General features: G+C 43.6%; 1 protein-coding gene across 3 annotated transcripts in view; it reads left to right on the forward strand.

Annotated features, from left to right (window-relative positions):
* The window catches only part of rimbp2b (RIMS binding protein 2b), a 118,156-nt gene that overhangs the window by 73,059 nt on the left and 21,495 nt on the right, over positions 1-23,602 (forward strand). For all 3 annotated transcript variants that reach the window (XM_086313647.1, XM_086313645.1, XM_086313646.1), the window contains 15 exons: positions 2,578-2,667; positions 4,653-4,775; positions 6,112-6,216; positions 7,901-7,951; positions 8,376-8,396; positions 11,572-11,776; positions 13,594-13,742; positions 14,312-14,391; positions 14,968-15,077; positions 15,181-16,062; positions 18,452-18,603; positions 19,126-19,779; positions 20,013-20,162; positions 20,475-20,636; positions 22,120-22,896. In XM_086313647.1, the coding sequence (XP_086169773.1) occupies positions 2,578-2,667; positions 4,653-4,775; positions 6,112-6,216; positions 7,901-7,951; positions 8,376-8,396; positions 11,572-11,776; positions 13,594-13,742; positions 14,312-14,391; positions 14,968-15,077; positions 15,181-16,062; positions 18,452-18,603; positions 19,126-19,779; positions 20,013-20,162; positions 20,475-20,636; positions 22,120-22,896 (3,711 nt within the window). The remainder of the gene's footprint in view (positions 1-2,577; positions 2,668-4,652; positions 4,776-6,111; positions 6,217-7,900; positions 7,952-8,375; positions 8,397-11,571; positions 11,777-13,593; positions 13,743-14,311; positions 14,392-14,967; positions 15,078-15,180; positions 16,063-18,451; positions 18,604-19,125; positions 19,780-20,012; positions 20,163-20,474; positions 20,637-22,119; positions 22,897-23,602) is intronic.

The following is a 23,602-nucleotide window of genomic DNA, read 5'->3' on the forward strand; positions in this document are numbered from 1 at the left end:
TTTGTCTTTTTTTGCTTGTTTTCTATTCTTCTCTCAACAGGTGATCCAGGAGATTTTTATTTTTTTTCTCCCCCCCTTTCTCACTGTCCCTCTCCCCTTCTGTTTTTCCTTTCCTTCCTCTTTCTTCCTCCCTTTCCTATCTCTCACTCATGTCTGTCCCGTCTGTAACATCTGAAAATAAAATATAATAAATAATAAAAACAAAGATCGACCAAATGGACCAATACGGCAATGCCACGATGATCCATTTGGCAAAGTAAATCCATTGGGTATCCTTGTTGGTCTTCAGACAACAATTCTGATGGCTAAAGAACCAAATGGGACAGGCGAAAAAAAAAAAAAAAAAAAAAAAAGCAAAGCTCACTCTCAACTCTCGTACTGTCTTCAGGCTGTTGTTTACTCTGCTTTTCCTTGATAGTGTTTTCTCTTCTATGGTCTTACATATGTGACTTTAATGTATACTGTGTATCGGATGTCACGCTAGTATTGTCATAAGTAGGTGTAGAGAGTAGCAGCAGTTAGAGGCGGGGGTCCAATGATGTGACACGTAACCTATGATACAATATTTTAGCACTTTTAAACATTTTGTGACATGCTGAGTATTGCAGTAGCATATATTGCGATTTATCTTTTTTCAGTGTGTCACAAGTTGATGCACTCCTTTCTGCTGTACTCAAACTTTCCCCAGCTTTATGTTTAACTTCTCTGTAGCCTGGGTATGGCGGCGTCTATGAAAATATATCACGATGCTGTCACATGGACTCCAAACCCTTGTTTTCTACAACAACTATGTGGATTCAGGTCTTTGTAAATAAACTGGGTGATGGATCGTGTCATTTTCTTAGCTCCCGTTGAATCGAGAGGTAGCTTTGTCAAGATAAATGCGCCCACTGTCGGCTGCTTTTTCAGTTGAGCTTTTTTAATATTTGCTGTTTTCAGAATGGCGGCACGTGAGATGAGCCTTCATGTTCGTAGTAGTCCCAGAATATTTTACTTTCATATAGCACTCCCTGGGCCAGCACAGTGGTGTGGTGGTTACCTCACCGTGAATTGGGCCTGGGTTGAATTCATCATCTGAAAAGGGCCTTTCTGTGTGGCGTTTGCATGTTCTCCCCATGTCTGCGTGGGTTCTCTCCGGCTTCCTCCCACCAAACTCCAAACACAGCTTAACTGGTGATTCTAAATTGCCCATAGGTGTGAATGTGAGTGTGAAAGGGTGTCTGCGCGGCAGCTAAGATGACCCTGAAGAAGAGGGACGGATGACTGTCCTTGCAAATCCCATGTGCTATATCCATCTGCTTTGTCCCATACTTCCGCAAAATAAATCCAAGACACGTTTGATATAAATGCACATTGTGCTTTTTGGATTCTTTCCACGATATCTTAATCTTAATTGCAACAATTTCCACTCTCACACTAAATATCAAATATGCTGATGTCATTTAAAACAAAAAAACAACAGCATCGTGTGGCGAACTGAAAAAGAATTGATTTTATTATTCCAGCACTAAAAAGTTCCATTTGTTTTTATTTTATATAGTAAGATATAGATATTTGCTCTCACTGTATTGATATTATATGATCTACAAAATATGGCAATACTGTGCTGTAGCATAAAAGCTAAAAGGCTGTAGAGCTTCCCTGTTTCCTTGGCTCGAAGTGAAGAAATTAATTTAAAAAAAAAGGGAATAAACAAATACAAAAATTAGTTTCGGTGTTGGCTATTGTTATTTTTGCCATTTCTGTATAAGATATAAATAGAAAACCATGTGATCGTGAAAGAAAATGTGTCTCTCTGTGTTTTGGTGTGCATGTAACACAAACGTCACGCAGGCTGTGCATTAATGTGCATTAATGTTAGTTCCAAGTTTACCTCTTGGGTCATTTTTATGAAGCATCCTTCATAAGTAAAACATAAAGGAGCAGACTCTCCATCACAGGCCATTAGGATGCACTGTATTTACAGTAAATGCATCATGCATGAGCCATTTAGCTTCTTAGCTCCAGACAAGAAGAACCCTTGGCCTACATGCTGCTGCTGCTGCTGCTGCTATAAATTGCACATCTCAGGGAAGTCTCAAGTTGGCACTGCAAATTGCATTCACGGCACGCCACGCGACTGTTGATTGAATGTAATTAAGTTTTCCTTCTCTCCAATGAAGGGGTTTTTTTTTTTTACTCCCAGCTTGAAGCACTTGGTAGGAAAGATCATTGTGTGTGTGTGTGTGTGTGTGTGTGTGTGTGTGTGTGTAGTATTTGAATACATGTTTGCTTCCAAAACGCTCGCAGCAGTGAAAAACAACATTCTCTGAGTTTCTTGTTCTGTTCATTGCTTTGTATCCGAGATGCTAACATAGAAAACTATTATGACATTCTTATTGTTCTGCTGTAGCAGCTGAAGTGGCAGCTTCTTTTAGCGATGCTTTCTAGAGCGTACAAGAGAAACTCAAGCAGTCTTCTTGGATGAATAATGCATGGGTTATTGCTAACAACATACTGGGCTTGAGTGCTGTGCTCTGGTCTAATCTTTGTGACTTGTGGATTTTAAACCGTTTCCTTTCTGCCTCTTTTGCCTAGGAGAATGAGCTTCAAGACTTCCTCCACGAGAATAAGCACTTGAATCTACAGTTGTTCAGCAACAGCCACAAGGCATCTGACTATGAGGAGGTAAGAGGTGAAAGCTACGTGTAGAAAGTTTGCTGTACATAAGTACACACTAATAGCTGCTAACTTGTCACTGCCTCTCCATCTTGACACAATCTGAAGAGTTTCTGGGTCAAACCATAACACAAACAGATTATATGTCCTTTTATACTGGATCAATGGAGCCCATTATCAATGAAATCTACAAGACTTAAAATCCTACACACACACTATCCCTTCAGTTTTAGCCCCAAGACTTCAAAGGCATTTGGAGCTGATAACAAAAAGTCCAAGTAGACCAACAAGGATCCCCAGGCCTCTCTATGAATGGGAAAGCAATTTTGTGAAGCAGCTGACTGGCAGGTATTTACTGTTGGTGCTGAAGAAGGGTGGGATGCTTGTTACTGGTGTCTTATCAGGACATGGGTGGCTCTTGCAGCAGTGATCTCAGCTGTTATCAGACTGACAGATATGAGAGTAGCTCTCTGCAGGGTAGCGCAGATACTAGCCCTGGCTTGCAACCCTGTGTTCTGATGCCTGTTATCTTTGAATGAACTAGGAGGGGCTACTGAGAGAGCCTCCCTCTACCCTTAATAGACTATTGACCTGCTTCTGCTGGATCCAGTGTAGTTGTTCAGTTTGTCTGCATTAGGCGTGGCACCCCCCTCCAGATAGTTTGTAATCTGTGGATGTGGGCCATTCAGAGGAGACAGACTCGCTGGGTTCTGTGTGTGTTTTGCTTTGCTGATGTCGCTCGAAACGCCCTCCTTGAGGAATCATTAGTCATTCACGGTCGCCCTGAGGAAGGGACTTTACCACATTACGGCCGCAGGAGCCAGTCATCTCACTTCCACTTAGGGGCCTTTATAAAAAGCTGCCTCGTAAGTACCAATACAAATGATCTGTGGAAGACAAATTATAAAGAATATGTAGTGTTGGAAATAGTCACAACGCTTGGTTCAGTCAGATGCTTGGTGCTTGGCTAACAAGGAAACATGAATAATGTATTAATATTTTGGTTCATAGCAATGGGAGTGAGTCAATTATATTACTCTTGTGTTAATTACAATTATATAGGTTTAGCAGAGAAACCAGGCAGTTCTCTTACCCGACCACTTTCTGCCTGTTGCGTGCCATTCAACCGCATCACATTTTATAGTACAGCAAAACCTGTTCAGCGTCATTCATTCCAAAGCAGCAACTCTAACCTTCATGTAGCACGTTATATTCAGCTTGCATAAATATTGTATCAGTCACTGACTGACTAATATGTATTTATACAAATGATATTGGGAAACTGCTGTCTTAATGAACTAGATTACCGAACAGTTTCTGTAATTTTGTGCACTTTCAAAAAAAAAAGAAAAAAAAATTGGACTAATGCTGCAGACTCTTGGAAACGGCGGTGACAGACTATTTAAGCTCTTCTGCTCTGGAGGCCCCAGCACCAGCACCATGTCTGTTATATAAAGGAACCAGAGTCATTTTTAGTGCTAAGCACAGCTGCTGAAGAGGCCACTTTGTACCGTTATCATTAAAATACATGTAGCATTGTGTTGCATCAGTTGTGAAAGAGTTGCAGTGTCGCTGACTCATTGTTAGATATTTTCTCTCATAGGCTCGTGATTCATGTAGCCTCTGCATCTGAAAAGTGAAGCCACTGGACAAGTGCCTTAAATCTGGTCTGCTAAAAGTCCAGGCTTAAGGCCACTGTATAAAGGTGCATGGGAAGTTACCCTCCTCCTTATCTCATGTACAAACTCAATTCAAATTTTCAGTTGCTAGTTTCAACTATAAAACAGCCATCATGCTCCATTGTTTGCATCATTAAACTTTAGGGTTGCAGGAGGACAGGGGCAGGTGAGGGAACCTGAAAGGGTATTTACCCATATCACATAAGAATGACATGAATCAATTTTTGTGTTCCAAAAATGCTACAAATTAGTGACGATTGAATACTGTAATGCAACTCATCAAAACGCTGGACCTTGCTTTTCCCTTGTGCACAGGTGAAGTCTGAGTATGCCCAGCTCAAAGAGACCCTTGGTGCTGTGACACAGGAGAGAGATTTAGCCCTGTGGGAGAGGAACCAGCTCCAAGCCAAACTGGAGAACCTAGAGCAGGTGCTCAAGGTGAGGAAGCTGGCTCCTAGAACAGACGCTGTCTGTCAGTACTGTGTGCATTTCCATTTCTAGTAATTCATCTGTCCTGGGATTCCTTTTCATTTATGGAGCCTAACCCTTTTGCCAGTACCCCTTTCTCCTATCTGTGCTACACTGCCTCCATCTGGTTATTTTCCGCTATACTGTCTAATGGCCTCGACATGTCTGTTGCCTTCCAGTGTCGTGTTGGGAGGTCTGACCAGGAGCTGTGAAAGAGTAGAAGCTCGGAACAGTCTGCGCTCTTCCCTTTCCAATTTCACCTTTTCACATTGTCCTACCCGACTTGATCTGTCCCTTCCTTCTTTCCCCTTGCCCCCTCTGCCCCTGCTAGATTTATAAGGTATCACTGCTATGTCCATCTGTTGGGGAGAAGCCCATTCTGAATGCTTTCTGTCAACCTCAGTGGCTGTGCTTATCCCTCCCTTTATCCGCGGGCTGCCAGACATACGAATGGTCACGTGGCTATACGACCACAGCACTGCTTAATGTGATTTATGCATGAGGCGGGACAAAGAGTTTGGCTTTACGATGATGGGAGGGGGAGGAAGACTAGATGATAATGTCACCTACACGTCCGATGACATTACCTATCTTAGATTTTTACTGGCATGTAAATGTCATTTGCTTCTTTCACCTTACAGCGCTGCAAATATTCACATGTAGTGGGAGCAGTGATGTGACACGGGCACACTGTGTTAGGAAGAGCCGAGCATTCAGTTCCCCCCCCCGTACTGTATGGCTTCTTTTGTTGTTATGGATGACCACAGACAAGTGAGCACGTCAGAGAGTTTGCTCACCCTTTTCACGTAACACGAAACCTCGCATTGATCACGCAAAGACGAGATCAGAGGACGGCTTTTCAAAGTAACCGAGACGAAACAGGTCTCGTGTTACCTAAAGGGGGCAGCAAACCTCACTGCCGATGGAAGTTTCTCGTTCACACACCAAAGCATCCCTAGTCCTCATCCATGAGCACCTTTGCGCAAGATGAGATCTGATCTTTCCCACGGATCGTTCGACATAAACATGTCTTCACGTGGCATTTGCTGTGGCATAGTTTATGTCTTTCTTGATTTTTTAAGGGTTTAAAGGTCAGTACACTGTTAACCAGCCTCTGTATGCGTAATGTGTGCACATGTAACACTTCTGAATGTGGAGTTAAAGACTGTAGATGCATTTTGTGTTGGCTCCGTGCCTTTGGGTATTAGTACCACTAACAGCAGCCCTCTCTATGCCCCCCACCCCATCCCCCTTCCTTCCACAATTTTCCCCTCCGGCTCTCCATCCCTACACCCCTTGTGGACAGCATATGCGAGAGGCTGCGGAGCGGAGGCAGCAGCTAGAGTTGGAGCATGAGCAGGCCTTGGCTGTACTCAATGCAAAGCAGCAGGAGATTGACATTCTCCAGAAGGTAAGAGAACTCCAAGCACCAGTGGGGATGGGCTTTTGTGTTTGCCCGGCTTTTGGCCTGTGTCATGGGTGAAAGAGCTTTTTGTTGAACACCCGTGCGAAACATACAGCACAACAAAGGTGAAAGTCAACAGAAACGAAACAGAAGTTAAGGAGTGCATGATTTTCTCTACTCTTTTTCTAGTTTCGCACGAGCATCTCCGTCGCATCCCCCGTCCTGCAGCTGTTTATCAATCCCAGAGCGTTTCTGGAGCACTCTTGTTTGTCACAAGCGAGCAAATCAGACTTTTAGAATCCAAAGTAGACACGACACTTTTTAGAGGCACACTTTAATAAAGGGGGGAAAAAAAGGCTCGCTCGCCATTTGATGGTTGGCCTTCCTCCACTGTGCACTGAAGCTGACTGTAATGTGAAAGCAACGGCTGAGATTACTGATAGTGTGAACATGATAGGAATTGTCACCAATGCCTTCTCTGGCAACACTGTGAGCGCCCTCGTGTTGCTGTTGCTGCAGTGTTCTGACTTCACAGTCAGCCCTTCACAGGCAGTCGTTCTCAGCTTTTTTCTCTCATTAACAGAAGCTCATTACTGCCTTATCTTCCTGCAGACACTCACTGCTCTCTGTGTTCTAAATTAATTGCCTGCAAAGTAGATTTATGAAATGGTAAAGCCCCGCAGATGCTCTCGTATTTATGTGGAACGCTTTATTATTTTTTTTCTCAACAGATGTTTCTCGTTTTCATAAGAAAAATGATGCGTACGATGCAGTGTTTCCGTATACTCCTTGTCTTTCAGAATGTAAACTCCCATTTTTCTGGAGCGCACTAGCATAAAAAATCAGATCATAAATCTACACCTTTTGATGTAGCCCAAAAACAACTATTCAAACAAACACCCTGGCAAGATGTTCACTGTCTGAAACGGCCATTTACGAATCGTGTAACGAAAAGAAAAACAGCCACAGCAAGAGTAAACGTTGCAGTATTTTTTAACTACGGATACATGGGCAGGCTCAAACTTAGGTTTTTTGCCCATAGATGATGCAGGAAGTCGTCTTCTCTTAAAAATGGCTGTGCCCCAACCACAATCAGCAGTTCCTCTTAGCTTTGCAAAAATGTACAGCTGTGTACTCTGCTTTGCTCCTGTGTTGTTGACAACACAGGAGCATTTATGTCACTTTCACCTCTGTAGCTGATGTTATATCTGAAGGAGGAGCCTTACTATGATTTCTGTGTTGAGGGAAACCATAATAGAAGCAATAAAATCATGTGTGCATCTAACCCCTGGGCTGGTAGTTAGAGACTCTTGTGCAGGTGCTCTTCAGCTTGCAGTTGCTTGATTATATTCAGTTTCTTGCACGCATGTAATGCTTTCATGTTGCACAGCTCTCCGAATGATAAATGACAAACATGCTTAACAAAACATAAAACCGGAGAGGCGAAAATGGTTTGAGAAAAGACGCGATATTCTTTAAGCATTCGGCGATATCTTATCGAATCAAGCCACTGCTGGCAAACGTGAGTGCGGACGGGGGTCCGCGCCGTCTTTTCAACCATTTTCACCTCGCGCACCAATGAATGCCTTTGAGAGATGCTCTTTGTGAGGATCTTTCGTCGGTGTTTTAAACAGAAACTAAAGCACAGCATAAACTGCAATGTAAGTGAACTGCACCTTGTGTTTCTCAGGCTCAGGTTGAGGCTAAAAAGGAACATGAGGGCGCTGTCCATCTGTTAGAGGTGAGCGTCTGGACTCTGGGGGTCTTGGGGGCTTTGCTGTGTGTTTTTGTGTATGCTGCTCGAGCGTTTCCTGCTTTCCGTGACCTCACTTCCTGAATTTTTTTTTTTTTTTGTTTCTTTTGTTTCTTTAATAAAGTCTTATTGTTTTAAAACTATCTTGGCCAAAGTATACTGCTTTTTTTCACAGTATCTTTAAAATGACTTTTGGTATAGAGAGTTGCTTTTGGGGTAAATGAACCATAAAGCACGCAAAAATCTATATTTAGTCTTTGTATTGGCATTGTAATACGGCGATATGTATGCGTGTGTGTTGAAAAGATTGTGATTTTAGAGATGTGTATGAGTGATCACATGTGTGTAATTGTGCTTTATTTCTTTCTTACATCTCTTGTCATTGTATGGATGTGTGTTTATGCTTATACAGAACCACTTGGACAGCATGCAGGTATTTCAGAATTGCTTTTATTTATTTACTTGATATATATAAGTATATATATTTTACGCCTTTGCCATTAGCGGGATATACAGCAGCCTGGTATGTAGTTTGACCCATGGGGCCAAGTAACACCACATTGTGAATTAAGATCAACATTTATCTGGCTAAAGAGATAACATAAAAAAAATGCAGTTATGAGCTGATTTAACTTGCGGTCATGCCTTTTGGCTTTTCAGTACAATTTTTCACATCGATCTTTTCATATAGCCCTTTCAGCTCGTTTCACAAGGCAAGACTCACGAGTGGACTCTTTGAAAGGGTGAAACATGACTAATAGATAACACGGAGGTCTTTCTGGCCTGATCATAAAGAAACATTGATAAAAGAATCAGAAAACCAAGTAACAAAATACACTTTAATTCAATATAAATCACTTGTATCGACATGTATTCGCATCAGATATGTTAAAATTCTATTTACATGTGAGCAAACAAAACTCTCAGGCTAAAATAAGTAAGTTTTTCCAAAGTATAATATTCTCTCTTCATTATAATATGTAGTAGCTTAAAAAGAACAAACTGCATTTCTAGTATAGGATACAGTACCAGACGGTGATGAATGTGATCCTTTTTCCTTTGTAGCATTGCATGTGTGTTTATGCAGCATGTGTTTTAAAAACCGTCTACTTGCCATACAACTAACTGTATGATGCTGCTCAAACTAGTGTCTCCTAATTTACTAATTCTGTTTCATAAATGCAGGAATATATTTGTCTTCAGTCTGCCAGCAGCATGTTATATCCAGCAGCAACCTGCCTGCATGAAACGCTGTTTTAACAGAAATACTGATGCGGCGGGCATCACTGTGTTTTTGGGCGGCGCTGTATAATTCCACGGTCGCTTCAGTATCTTCCAGAGCCTCTCAGACTGCGCTCGGTTTCGGACCGAGAAGTGATTGCTAATGCATTGCATCATTTTACGTGGGAAACCATGCTGCAGCACCTGGAATTTTCTATTGAACCTGCCCAAGCGGTCATGTTCAGTTTGTCAGTGTTAGTCTGTGCGATAATGTTTCCTGCTCTCAACATGTACGGATGATGTTATGCAAAATTTTTGTTATTGTTGAAATCTTACAGAAAGACCAGTACCAACAGCAAGCAGACCTCCGTGCCTTGTGTGTGGGTCTCATCTCAAATCCAGTCATATCCAGTGGTGACGAAATTGCAATGTTGTGTTGCACTCATCTTAAATACACAGCACAATGATAATCCCAGTAAATACAATTATGATTTCATTTATTAAGGGAAAAAAGTTATCCAAACTTAGCAGTTCCTGTGTGAAAAAAGTAATTGTGTCCTAAATCTAATAACTGGTTGTGAACTGCAATCAAGCTTTTTGTGACGACTGGCAGTGAATCTTTCGCTGTGGAGGAATTTTGACCCACTCTTCTTCTCATAATTGTTTTAATTCAGACACGTTGGAGGGTTGTGAAGCATCATCAGCATGTTTAAGGTCATGCCAAAGGAACTCAGTCTGAATCTTAACTCATTTTGCTTTTTGTTTTGTGTTTTTGAGCCATTCAGAGTTGGACTTGCCGATCTTTTTGGACCGCTGTCCGGTTGCACAATCCAAATGTTCTTGAGCTTCAGGTCATGAAGTGATGAATGGATGTTCTCCTTCAGGATTTTCTCTAAAACCAGCCACACATGATCACTCTGCCACCACCATGTTTGTGGAATGCTGTGTTGCTTTCACACTAGGAAAAAAAGAAAAAAAACCTACCAAAAAGTTCAGCTTTTGTGTCATCAGTCCACAGAATATTTCCCAAAAGCGGTCATCAAAACGTCTTTCAGCAAATGTGAGACAAGCCTTTGTGTCAGTGGTGGATTTCTCGTTGGACTCTCTCATGGGTGCCATTTTTGCCCACTCTCTTTCTTATTGTTGATTCATGAACTCTGACCTTAACTGTGAGGCCTGCAGTCTTTTAGATGTCCTTCTGGGTTTTTTGTGACCACTATCAATGCACTTCTGGAGTCATTTTGATAAATTCACCACTATTCAAGCCATATCTCCTCTATTTGGAGATAATAGCACTCACTGTGGTTCACTGTCTTTGTAACCATTTCCAGACCGATAGATGTCAACTTTGTTTCTCGGCTGTTTTTTCAGATTGACGTTTTGAGCTCTTTGAGCCTATTTCACTTTTTCAGACAAGCTGTATTTAAGTGATTTCTTGTTTCAGCAGGTCTGGCAGTAATCAGACCTAAGCTAAAATCAGCGTTCCAAATAAATGTGGTTAATCAAAGTTTATTCATGATTTAACAAGAGGGGAAATTGCTTTGTTCACGCAGGGCCAGGTAGGTTTGGATAGGTTTTTTTCCCTTGATAAATCAAAATCATCATTTAAAAACTGCATTTTGTATTCACTGGCGTCATCTTTAGTATTAGATTTAATATTGAAATTTGTTTTATGATCTGAAAAAATGTAAGTGTGACAAATATACAAAAAAGGGCTATTCTGCATTTCCAGCAGAGATTACGCAAACTGAAGTAAATACCGGTAGTGCATTTTATGGTGGCTATTCTCATCTTCGGATAAATACAGACCCAGTTAGTAGTAGAGCACCAGTGCATACTCCCTGGATGGTGTGGAGTGTGTGGGATAGACTTAAAATAAACTGCACTACTCATGCTCATCACAGTTTGAGAAACACGTTGCCCTCTGCTGCAGTGTGCTTTCAACACTGTTTGCCTCAATTCGCTTAAAGCTTTCTGTTTTTGGTCTTTTTAAGGTCTTACACGGCAATAACAAAAACATATAATATTATCGACCTCATCCTTTAAGACAGTTTGGGTATGCTTTGAAATAAGTTTTATTTGGAGTACTGTTATTATGAACTGTAGGATAGTTGTGCATGCGATTTGTATAATGTACCGTCAGTAGTGGTCAAGAAGTCATTTCAAGGTTTCTTTTCTTTGTAATGACTGATCAGTGTTATTAGTCCTACAGTAAATGTCTGTTTTCTTGTTCACATATAGCGTGAACTCTTTTTGTGTCTTTATCATTATTTTTTATTTTTATTTTCTTTGTCTCCATTCCATCTTTCTCCCTTTCCCATCCTTTTTTCTCTCCTCCTCTGTCTCTCGCTTCTGTCTCAATGTGTCTCCTCCCTCCCCGCCATCAGGCCAAAGTCCGCGAGCTGGAGGAGAAATGTCGGACTCAGAGTGAGCAGTTCAACCTCCTGTCTAAAGAGCTGGAGAAGTTTCGGCTCCAGGCTGGGAAGTTTGATATCCTCAGCACTGAACCCTTAACTGTGTGTGAATCTCCTGGGTCTCCGAACAAATCCCTGTCACAGCTCCTTAATGGACTGGCTGCCCCCACAGAGAAAGGTAAAGGCCATTTGTTAGCATTAAAGCTCTGCTTTCAGCAGATAAAGGTTACGCCGGTACTGTAGATAGAATAGAATAGAATTCAACTTTATTGTCATTGCACATGCACAGGTACAGGGCAACGAAATGCAGATCACCTGTATTCAAGTGTACAGTTAATTAAGATGTATCATTCCAGTCTTATAGGAACTATTAGTAGTAGTAGTTTTTATGACTTCCCTCATAAAAAGTCAAATTAACTAAACGTTTAGAAATATTAAGTCAAAGACAGCTGTGTCACCTGTAATCTGTTTAAATGGCCTCTAGTATGTGAAACTTTTTAAATCAATGCATAAGTTGCTCACTAATTACAGCACAACGTGTTGTTTAGGTTGTTGTTGCTATGTAATTTTACACATTTACAAAATAAAGTTATGTGCTATTTTAAAACTTACATTTAAAGGGCTCAAAGACAAAAGTAAAGTAACGCGTGGTGGGTGAAGAACAGGTGGGATAGCAAAGTGGCTGGGTTACTAAGGAGGGCAGCACAGGTGCTCAGCAGACAGGAAGGAGTGCCGGTGAAGGCGGGATCTATTTGTGGGAAAGGACAGCTTGAAAGGTGGGGAAACTGAGTAAGTTCAGGGAATGATGCGGGACACTCAAGGGGGCTGAATCTTGGTACTCCAGCAGACCAGTTTTCCTCAGGGTGGGAGTTAATAGATATCATCTATCCTCCCACTGTAGCCACTGGGAGCCAGCAAGTAGAATGACTCAGGAACTGGTTGTAGGTCATCAGTGCTGTTTAGGCTTTTGGGCAGGTGTGGCGTAAGTCGATTCAGGAGTTGCAGGTGGAGTAAAAATATCTTTTTACTTTAGTCGAGCCGGGAGTTTAATTTATTGTCTGAGTATCAATCAAGTCTCTGTACTGGCCATTAAGACTTTAGCCGAGTTTGGCTGGAAAAGTGCAGCTGACTCTGGGACAGTCTTAGTAATTGGTTATGTGTCAGCTGACTCAGACTCAGGAATAGTTGCCTGACACAGAAACAGTCCAAACTTTAGCGAGTGACTCAAGGAGCAACACCACTCTCAGGAACAGGCTGAGAAACAGGAGCAGTTGATTCAGGACCTGGCTTGACCTCACCCAGGATAAGGACAGACACTGGCAGGCACACTGTGCAACAGTGCCTGTGATGTAACAGCGAGCCGAGCAGTGGAGATGCATGATGTCAGCGCTGACTGCATTTCATTCTGGATGTCACTTTCCTTCGTCACCCCTCAAAATCAGTATCTATCGGGCCACTTTTATTCAGTTTGTCCTAAATTCAGGTTATCCACACAGAGATCACAGAACACATGGATGCTGTTAGGTTGAAGAACTAAGAATAAGTCAAATCAAACCAAAAGGAAGAAGATAGCAACAGCAGAGTTCAGGCAGAAACAAGCACACAGTCCACAGATTAATGATATAAAGTGATCCAAAAAAACTAGGAGCCAGGATGGAACAGCCGGGGAACACAGAGTACACGCAGATGATCACACAGACAACAAGGAGAAGCACAGGACTATAAATACAGACAGAGCTAATTCAGTAATTGATGAAAAAAGGTGAACGAGATTCACCAAAGAAGTGATGGACAAATAAAACCAAAGCAAACAAGTACTCTGATAGAACCACATCAATCATCCTGCTTAACAAAAATTTCATGAAATCAAATTGAATTAAATGGCAGAACCTTTTTAAAGGACAGCATGCAATCAAATACAAGATGAAAATTCTGACTTTGATATTAGTTCTGTTATATTGTGATGTGTGGAGCTACGTTGCTTTTGTTCCACAGGCAATGAGGCCCCAACAAGCAGATCTTTGATATCGGAGTTCATCCGACCACTCCAAGTCAGCGGAGACAAGCCCGAGCTCCTCTCTGTCAAGCCAACATTCCTCACTCGCGGTCGAGCCAGCAGTCCAGCGCGGGCTTTACTCTCTGAGGTATATTATAGTGTCCATTTGTACTCTATCTTTTTACACGTCCGAAATCAGATCGATTCGATACATCTCAAACAAATGGAATCTAATAAACTGTGGAAAGACGGTCTAAAAATCCCAAACGACACCGTTGAGACACAACGTGGGAGAATTCCCAATAATTTCAATCGTTTGCTCCACGTATTTACCCAAAAGCATTTCTGTTGTCACTCAGGTCAGTGGAGCTCTAATAGTTTCTGTGAAAAAGCTTTTTATTATAATTTTTTTTTAAGATGAACTCACCAGTATTAGATCCATTCCCTCGCTCATGCCTCTGTGATCCCTTACGTAGACGGCACATTTGGGAAAATGCTGATTCATTTTAATCTAAATAATGTCTTTGGGCTGAACACGAGAAAATCCACACAGCGGGAATCCAGGAGGCTTCTCGGTGTTACTCATGCAGATTATTTGGGATTGATCAAATATATTTAGTTGACACAAGCTAAAACATTGAACCAAAGGGAACGTGCAAACATTAAGAAGCATTCGATGTTGAAACTGTGAAAATCTGTGAATGCTTCCTTCTCCAGATGGACAAAGATCTCAGCTCCACCACCAGATCCAAACCACGGTTCACAGGGAAGGTCCGTCTGTGTGTTGCTCGCTACAGGTATGCACACAAAACACACAATTACTTTTTCAACCACTGCTGTATTTGTAAAATAAATAAATGGAAAAAAAGTTTGATCCTCATGAGTTTATCATTTCAAACCTACAGGGCTTTGTGCTTACGTTACACCCCTACCCCTAAACCAAAGTGAAATCATTGTGATCATTTAAAACAGAGGTGGTGGAAAATCTCTCGCACTGAACTGAAAATCTTGCTCTGTTATTTGCTTTCTCTCGCAAGCGCTGTGGTCTTAAATGTGACTCAGTGTTTCTGCTGCTAAAGAAAATAACCTGTCAGCATAGAAAATAATTGGAATCCTCAAGCACACAGATTTGTGAAACAGGGCCAAAGCTTTCAACCCACACTCTCTTCAACCCTCTCATATTTGCAAACAGCCAAATATAATAGAACAGAAAAAAAACTTTGTATTTTCAAAGCAGCGCTCGGCAAATCGTTTTCCTCGACATACATATTATGTTTGTGGTGTTTGATATAAAACAAACCCAAATGGAGAATAATTGCAACAAAAAAGTGTGCACTTTGGAAGCTAATTAATTTGTTTTCTTTTTACTGTAGTTACAATCCTTATGATGGACCCAATGAGCATCCTGAGGCAGAGCTCCCCCTGGTGGCTGGGAAGTACCTTTACATTTACGGAACAATGGACGAGGATGGCTTTTATGAAGGTCAGGCCTTTTTTTAAAAAGGTGTTGTTTTTTTTTTTTTTAATCACATCTTGCACTTTACCACGTGACCAAAGTACCAGCTGCATCCTTATTGTGTCCTCAGGAGAGCTGCTGGATGGACAGAGAGGACTCGTCCCATCCAATTTTGTAGATTTTATCCAAGATGAGGAGGCGCCCTCTGTCCAGCACAGGGACATATTAACTAAAGAACCTGGCTACCTCAACCACAGTAGCCTGAGGCCTCAAAGACCTGGGGTCGGCACAGGAACAGGCATAAGCAGCCTGCTGTCTGACAGTAAATTAGACTGTCTAAGCACCAGCAGCTTGGGCATGGACCTCCTGGGCTCCTCCACCAATGGCACGGGAACCTTGGATGTCAGCATTGACGAGGTCGGTGAAGACATTGTGCCTTATCCCCGCCGCATCAACCTGATTAAGCAACTGGCCAAAAGTGTGATTATTGGCTGGGATCCTCCGGTGTTCCCACCGGGCTGGGGCTCCATTAGTGGCTACAATGTCTTGGTGGATAAGGAGGTTCGTATGAGTGTCCCCTACGGGGGCAGGACAAAGTCTCTTATTGAAAAGCTCAATCTGGCCACACACACCTACCGCATCTCAGTGCAGAGCATCACTGACAGGGGCCCGTCAGACGAACTTCGGTGCACTCTTCTCGTGGGTAAGGACGTGGTGGTGGCACCTTACTACCTGCGGGTGGACAGCATCACGCAGGCCTCTGCTGAGCTGTCTTGGATGCCCAGCAACAGCAACTACAGTCACACCATCTTCCTCAACGGTGCAGAGTATGACATGGTCAAGGCAGGGGGCTATAAGTACAAGTTTTTCAACTTGAAGCCGATGACAGTTTACAAGGTGAAGGTTGTCGCACAGCCACATCAGGTGCCTTGGCAGCTTCCAGTGGATCAAAGGGAAAAGAGGGAAATCTCTGTGGAGTTCTGCACTCAGCCTGCAGGTCAGTCCTTAAAACGTAAGTCACCCCAGTGCAGAAATAATTGGTTTTGTGAATCACAGCAGTGGAGGAATTTTCCTTTGCATGGTGCATGGTTGCATGGCCGTGGCTAGAAATGCTCGGATATTTGTAGCCATGGTAGCATGACTAGAGATATCAATGTTAGTCTCTTGGTTGGTTGGTTGGTTGGTTGGTTGGTTGATCAGTCCATCTTACTGAAGTAAAGCCTCACAAAATCCTTGGTGGTGTGGCTTAAGACACATAATACTACTACTACTGCTGAAGGTTTGTGTTGTGCTTAAAATACATTTTGCCTTGGCTTGTCTATCTTTTTTTTCTTTTTTCCCACTTGGGGGCAGTATAAAGTTGTTGAGGTGAATGTTGAATGTTTACACATCCAACAGACTCAGCAAAGTCTGAGAAAAATATGTAACAACATGCTTCCCTTCCTATATCTCACTTAGTCCTTAACCTTATCTGCTGTTTGGTGCCGATACAAACTGCAAACAGCTACCTGCTGCATGCGAAAATAAGGTTAATCAGACACTCGGTGTGAAGCAAAGTCTTGTTGTTTGCAAATGCACCAAGGCAGGTACAAAATGCTTTGGATAAAAGGCTAACACGGCCTTCTTTTTATCCCAGTCTGAACAGTGCTCTTATAGACTTTGTTCTGCATAAAAAGCTTTGATTTCACAATAAATAAAAGCCTGAAAAATTTCCATCTGAGGTACCAGTCATCGTGTTTAATCGGGCACACGCATCAAGGTCATTACACTTACAAACATTTTAGTCATTTAGATTCTTCCCCAGCTACCTTTATATTGCCCTCGAGGATCTGTGTGTGTGCTTTTGTGATAAGACGTAAAGGGTAGAAACACGAACAAACAAGAAAAAAGACGTTCCGATAAAGCTGTAATGTGAAAACCCGCTTAAGAAGTATTCTGAAAACAAGGGTGTAAATATTAAGCATGCATCTCTGGGATTTCTTCTCCCAGGAGGCTCTTTGTTGCTTGACTGTTGCCAGTGTTAACTTGGGTCTCACGGCCCTGCTGTCAAGCGAGAAAAGCCATGGACAGGTAAAACTAGTCAGCCCGTTGTTGCCTATAGATTGAATATGGTTCATATTATTGCTTTTTATATGCACTCGGAGGGATGTTTAATGTGTGACACCTTCCATTTACCATGGAAGGAGACACTTCCAATTATTATGGCAGTCACTGAGAAAAGTGGAGCCAAACGGGAGATGACAGAGAGTTATGACGTCAAGAAGTGAAAAAAGAGAGAGAGAAAGCGGGGAAAGACGGAGATCGAGGCTGAAGTTTGAATTGACATTTTGTGTTGGCAGCTGACGAGCCCGCATGCTGAGAGTTCATTAAACGATCCATCTATTGAATATGTTAATTAGAGGCGTCTAAAATTGTCTGAATAGTGGAGGCAGACAGCCGCTGTCAGTGACGACGGCAGTATCTGGAAGTGCTATATTAGGCTTCTGCACTCAGCGTGTGTTCTTCAAACAAGTTGCTTCATTAGTGCTTAGTGATGCATTTTTAATATTAGTCGCACAGAGCGGCTACCAGTTCGCTCCCTGGAAATCAGCGCCTGCCGTTTGTGTCCACTACTAATGAAAGTGGCTCCACTGAGATATTCATTTAAACACTCGTTTCGGCTCTCGGAGGAGAGCGCGTTGTTTGTGACGGGGGCCGTTTAAAAATGACAAGAGGAAATGAAATCTCCAAACAGCTACTGCTGCTATTCAGAGACTGCGTTTTTTCCCAACAGTCAGTCTTAGAAATGTGATTAAGATTGCTCTGATGTAGATTCCCGGACGCTCGCGCAGCTGCACGTCACGGCTCGGAGATTCTGCTGACTGACTGTGACTCCCTCTTGCTCGCTGTGTGGCTGCAGGTGAATGGCGGCGCTGCACAGATGGGCATGTTGTTTAGTATGCATGCAGGATGGACAGATTGAGAAAATAGCAAACTGGGGTTTTTTTGAGGCTCGGAAGAATATTGTCAGCAAGAGCATGATATTGCTATACATATAGCCAATGTTGGCAGACTTGGATTTTTCAACCAGTGCCCCGACATAAACCTGTTTATAGATAGAAAGAAAAATCATCCTACTGGTAAATACTGCTATTCAGCCGTTCCCGACTGATGTTATCATATGATATACCAGCTATTCATCTTAGTGAAATAGGTTTTAAATTCGAGACGTGTACTACAAATCCTCCAGATTGAGAACATGCTTATTCCATCCCACAGTGAAGTGGATATTGAACGCCAGCGGTCCACAGTACAAAGGTCAGCTCATTCTTTTTTGATAAAACAGGCAGGGATGGCAGGAACAGGCAGTCTGTCTTTATTTCCTCTCTCCTTGTCTGATAAATGTGCACTGTCCTCCGCAGGCCCCCCTCTCCCTCCCCAGGAGGTGCAGGTCCAGTGTGGTCAAACACCCGGGTTCCTGCAGGTGAGATGGAAGCCGCCGCCCCTGACGTCTTCAGGAACCTCCAACGGAGCCAGTGTGATAGGCTACGCCGTGTGCACAAAGGGACAAAAGGTAACAAACAAAAAATTATTATTATTATTATTTTTTTAGTCTTACACTGCAGATCTTAAAATGGGTAGCCTCTGCCTTCCTGAGTTGTAACTTCTCAGTAGCACTCTATTGCCATCTCCTGGAGAAAGTCTTTAATGTTCATATGCAGCCCCGAGGCATGAGAAATAAACAGGTTTGCCCTGGGTCCCTTTTTCTACAGGCTATTTTTGTTATGCACACGTATGTATCCAGTAACTACATTTTTATCTTATTTTGAACTAAATGCCAGATATATGCTTTATTTATTAAGTATTTGGACGTTCCCTGAGAGGTGTGAAGTGAGTGTGAAGTATAAAAATGGTGCTGTGGCTGTAAGGCTTCAAATCTGCCTGTAGTGAGTTTTTAAATTATGGTAACTGTCTCGTAGAACTTTTACGACAGCCAAGATGTAAAAGCTACGAATGCATATTGATACATGTATGTTTGTATGAGGACATTCTGAATTGCCCTTTGGTAAAGACTCTGGTTTCTTTGTAAATGCAGATAGCAGAGGTCTTGTACCCCACAGCAGACTATGTGACTGTGGACTTAACCAGGATTCAGGGTCTGGAGGCGAGGGAAGTCATTGTAAGGACGTTATCAACACAAGGAGAGTCCCAGGACTCACCTGTGGCCATCATACCGCACAATCTCTTGGGCTCTCCACGCCTTTCCCACAGAACCACTGCACCTTCCCATCCCACACCCCACCCAGTTCACTCACAAACCCACCCTCCTTATCCATCGACGTATCCCCCGAACCACCCTCAGCCCCAGGTGCAGCCTCTGCCTCGACCCCAGCCCCACACGCTGCCCCACGCACAGCCTCACTCGCAGCCCATCCGCCCCCCTCCTCCCTATCCGCAGCCTCATTTTCACCGCAACTCCATGCCCAAATCCAAACCATTAGTAAGTGCCAGAGAGCCAGAAACCAAAGAGCATGAGGTGGGCCTGCGGCCAGCCCAGCCCTGGGAACGCTCCCCGTCTCCGCTGCCTCCCATGCGAGGTCCCAACCTGGAGCCACCGCCCTTCCAGCCACAGCGATCTCCCTCTCCACAGAGGATCCTGCCGCAGCCTCAGGGAGTCCCCATCCCCAACACCATCGCCAAGGCCATGGCCAGGGAAGCTGCCCAGAGAGTGTTTGCTGAGGGTAACCGGGTGTGTGAGGATTTCACTCTTAAACCTTTTCACAGCTTGTGATGAGAGAGCTCTCAGCCAAAAAGCTAATGGTAATATCTTTTAGGCTGCTTTGTAAACAAGCAGTGCTTTGGAGGAAATCATTAGATTTGTGAAAATATAGTAAGATAGTAAGCAACTTGTTTGTCTTTCTCATCCTCTCGGTTATTCTTCTCTCCTTTTTCCATCTAAAAGTTTGACTTTTCCCCTGTCAGGTCGAGAAAAGGAATATCTTCAGTGAGCGAGGTAATGCTTTGCATCCTGTCAACTCTGATGAGGAGGAGGATGGCTACGACTCGCCTCATGCCAGGAGGAGAGGCGCCTCAGTGGATGAATTCCTCAGAGGCTCCGAGTTAGGCAGACAGGTACTTTACAGAAAACACAAGCTGTGCTCAGCGTGTCAGGAGAATCGGTTTGCTGGATCAAATCAAATCAGTCTGAAATCAAACCGAGTCCCATCTTAATGTGTGTATTATAATATGTACTGTAGGCTTATAATTTGGACACTTTATAAGATACATCTTGCATTCAGAACTTCCTTAACTCTTAAAGGGACAGATTCAGCAGGTTTCAGGTTGACAGCATCACACAGTTGCTGAAAATAAAGGACCTGAATTCAGAGCTTTTATTACTTACCATCGCTCTTCAGCTTGCTTTCTCTCATTCATTTCCCTTAGCACCATCATCACCACTACAGCCACAGTGAGGAGTACTACACAGAGAGCAGCCGAGGATCTGACCTGTCTGACATCCTGGAGGAGGACGAGGAGGATCTTTACTCTGAGATGCAGCTGGAGGAAGGCCGCAGACGCAGCATCAACTCTCACAACACTCTCAAGGTACATATTTACCTGCACGCCTTCACTCTACAGTGGCCTGGAGGGAGGACACAGGAAGGTGGGGAGAAATAAAGATATAGGGAAGAAGGGCTCTGCCACCTCTGGAGATACCTGCTATCTTTCACAAGCTCTACAACCAGGCCCGTCGTGGCTTTGCCTGGCTAATCTCCCGTGCCTGTTAGCTGCGTTAGCCGAATCAGCCTCCCTACTCTCCCCACCCTACCTGCTCCTCCACCCCTGCCCCTCCAGCTCTGCTTTATTCTTCCCAGGCTGATCATATGGCTGTGTATACATAAGCTGTACAAGATGCATGTGAGAAGGAAAGGGTGTAAACAAATCCCCCCCCCCCCCCCCCCCCCAAAAAAAAATGCAGTGTTTTCTTTTACCATTTGCATTGCATTTGGATGCTCGATTTACTGTACCAGACTAGTTTTACAAGTGTTGAAAGTCAAAATGTTAAGACTGTGAACTTGAAATGCAACTATTAATATACTGTACTGTATCAAAGGGTCATGGCATATCAAGTGCACATGGGAATCTCATTTAAGTGAGTACTTAAATGGAAATATCCACTTTTGTTTATGTCTGTCATGTCCTAATGTTTAATTTGAATGTTATTGTTAACATTGTCGGCACATGATCCCGTCTTCATTTGGTCTGTCAGCGGGGATGTGTGGAAGACAACTTGATATCATGAAAGAAAAGCATTATTATAAGAGCTACCTGTACTGTATTGGCTGATCTTTTCTTTGTATTATAGCAGAAAATCACTACAGGTTCGGTTAGCATACCACTGATTTTGTCCAGTAAAACCTGTAGATCAATGAGGTGTTAATGAGGGGTATATACTGGTGTATTAACTCTGTCTGTGCGCCAGTTCTTCATCTCCTTTTTGTCATCACATCTATGTGTAAATCTCTGCTGCACATTTTTTATTCTCTTTAAACGTTTAGATGTTGTAAAGCGATGTGAATACGCAGGAGGAGTGCGTCCACTCAGCTTGGCATTGTTCTTTTGTTTTCTTCTCATTTTTTGCTTTTTAAAAACTTCATCTGCTCATTTCATCCTTATAAATGTTCCCACCGCCCTCACCTGTAACACTCACAGCGTCCAGTACTTTCATTCGTTTAAATGTTTTCCATGTGTAAACTCTGTGTCCACTTTTTACGATTTAACGCTCCATCTTAAAGCTGTGACAGATTCCTGTTCAGAGCATGCCATTTCCTCCTCACGGAATGAGACTGCATGTCTTACCACATAGCCACAAATAACTAATTCTGTCTTTATTTTGTCTTTCCCCCCCATTTGTTCTATTCACACACTGTGTTGTTTCCTGCCTGTTCTAAAACCTTCGAAAAACTTTACAACCCCCCCCCCCCCCCTCCCTCGCAAAAATATAAACTGAACCGTTTACTTGAACTGAACTGTGAAATTGTGGGATGTTGAACCCCCCTCCTACCCCCAACCTCGGTTGCGACTGAAGGCATATTACAAGCGTCAGGACTTAGCTGAGGAAAGAGACTGCTGGGACCTCCAGAGGGAGGTGGTGAAGCAGAAGTCGCTCCGCAGCAAGCGTCTCCACAGCATCCCCGAGGTGGCCGAGGAAGAGTCGGACAGCGTGGACAGCATGGGTCAGCGTCTGTCCTTCGAAGACGGGGGGCGACCGGGGACGCCGCACACTCAGCGGAGGATGTACCCCCAAGACGCTCACGTGCGCAACCATCTCACCCCCAGCAAGAGCACCCGCTTGCAACGCCAACGCTCTTCCCCTCGCTTCACCGACAGCCGGTACTGCTACAGCGCCGACGACCGCAGCTTGGGACGACCCAACCGCCAGAACACTAAGAGCCCTGACAGCGGTTTAGACTGCGGCAGTGAAGAAGAAGGCTCTCTAGGGCGGGGCCATCGAGGGTACTACGCTCACGGGAGCCCCATGCGAGGACCTGTGCGCATCATTCACTGTGAAGGCCCCGTAGAGAGGCGGGCGCTGGCCATGGGCCGGAAAAGGACTCTCACACGGCAGTGCAGCGTGGAGGAGGAGTTCTCCGATGTCCCAGTGATCGCGGCCAAGTCGGTACACACGGGTGATTTTAGGAACAGGGAGCACTTTGGGCCCGGTCGGGATGCTGGGCCGCGAAACTACTCCAGGGAAGGGGCCCTGAGCGAGGGCAGGCTGAACGAGCTGGACAGGGTCTATTACAGCCCCCACAGGGAGGCTAGGGCCCAGTCTTTGTCCAGGCTCAACCGGGACCAGGCGCTGGTGTGTGATTCAGACTTTCTGATGTACTTTCCATCAGCAAGCTGCAGCCATTCTGTTTTCTTAATGTTGTGTGTTTGTTTTTTTGTTTTTGTTTTCTTTTTAAGAGACCCCCCCTTTATTTCGTTTGACTTTCTGTTTTCCTCCATTCTTGACAGTTTATCACATGGTCATGGTTGGTCTCATTTGATGTTTTATTTTGTGTGAATTACTTTGCTTGTATTTCTAGTGTTCGGTGGATTTTATAAAGTAGAACTTTCAAATTACCTAAAGGCCATTTAACAAAGTTTTGACTTCTCATGTCTTTGAGGGGAAAGGCTCCATGTAAAGGAAAGTCTCTGTGCAGTGCATGGGGACATGCTGCTCCTCTGCTCTCCCCCGCCTGTGCCTTCTTCTCTCTGCCAGCTGCAGACTTCATACGTTGCTCTCCATGTCTCACCCTCTAGAGCTCCAGCCATCTTCTGCTTTCCATCACTTCACATACAAAAAAGGAGGCCAATTCAAGACTTTTAGCCTGTTGGGATTCATTTAAGCCTTCATCTCTGTCTTAAAATTCTTCTTCATCACGACTTTTCACGTCGTTTCAGCTGATGTGATCCGAAGCCACAGGCTAAAGGCGTTAGTATCTTTTGCTCATTTGACCGCAGCTTCCCAAAGCTCATACTCGTTCTCTTCCCACTCTCGCTCTCTCTGTTCTTTCACCATGATT

The sequence above is a fragment of the Aulonocara sp. 'chitande type north' Nkhata Bay genome, linkage group LG12 (genome assembly GCF_057382095.1).
Source record: "Aulonocara sp. 'chitande type north' Nkhata Bay isolate Kocher_YH1m ecotype deep benthic linkage group LG12, A_spYH_male_GT1.1, whole genome shotgun sequence".
Taxonomy (NCBI): domain Eukaryota; kingdom Metazoa; phylum Chordata; class Actinopteri; order Cichliformes; family Cichlidae; genus Aulonocara; species Aulonocara sp. 'chitande type north' Nkhata Bay.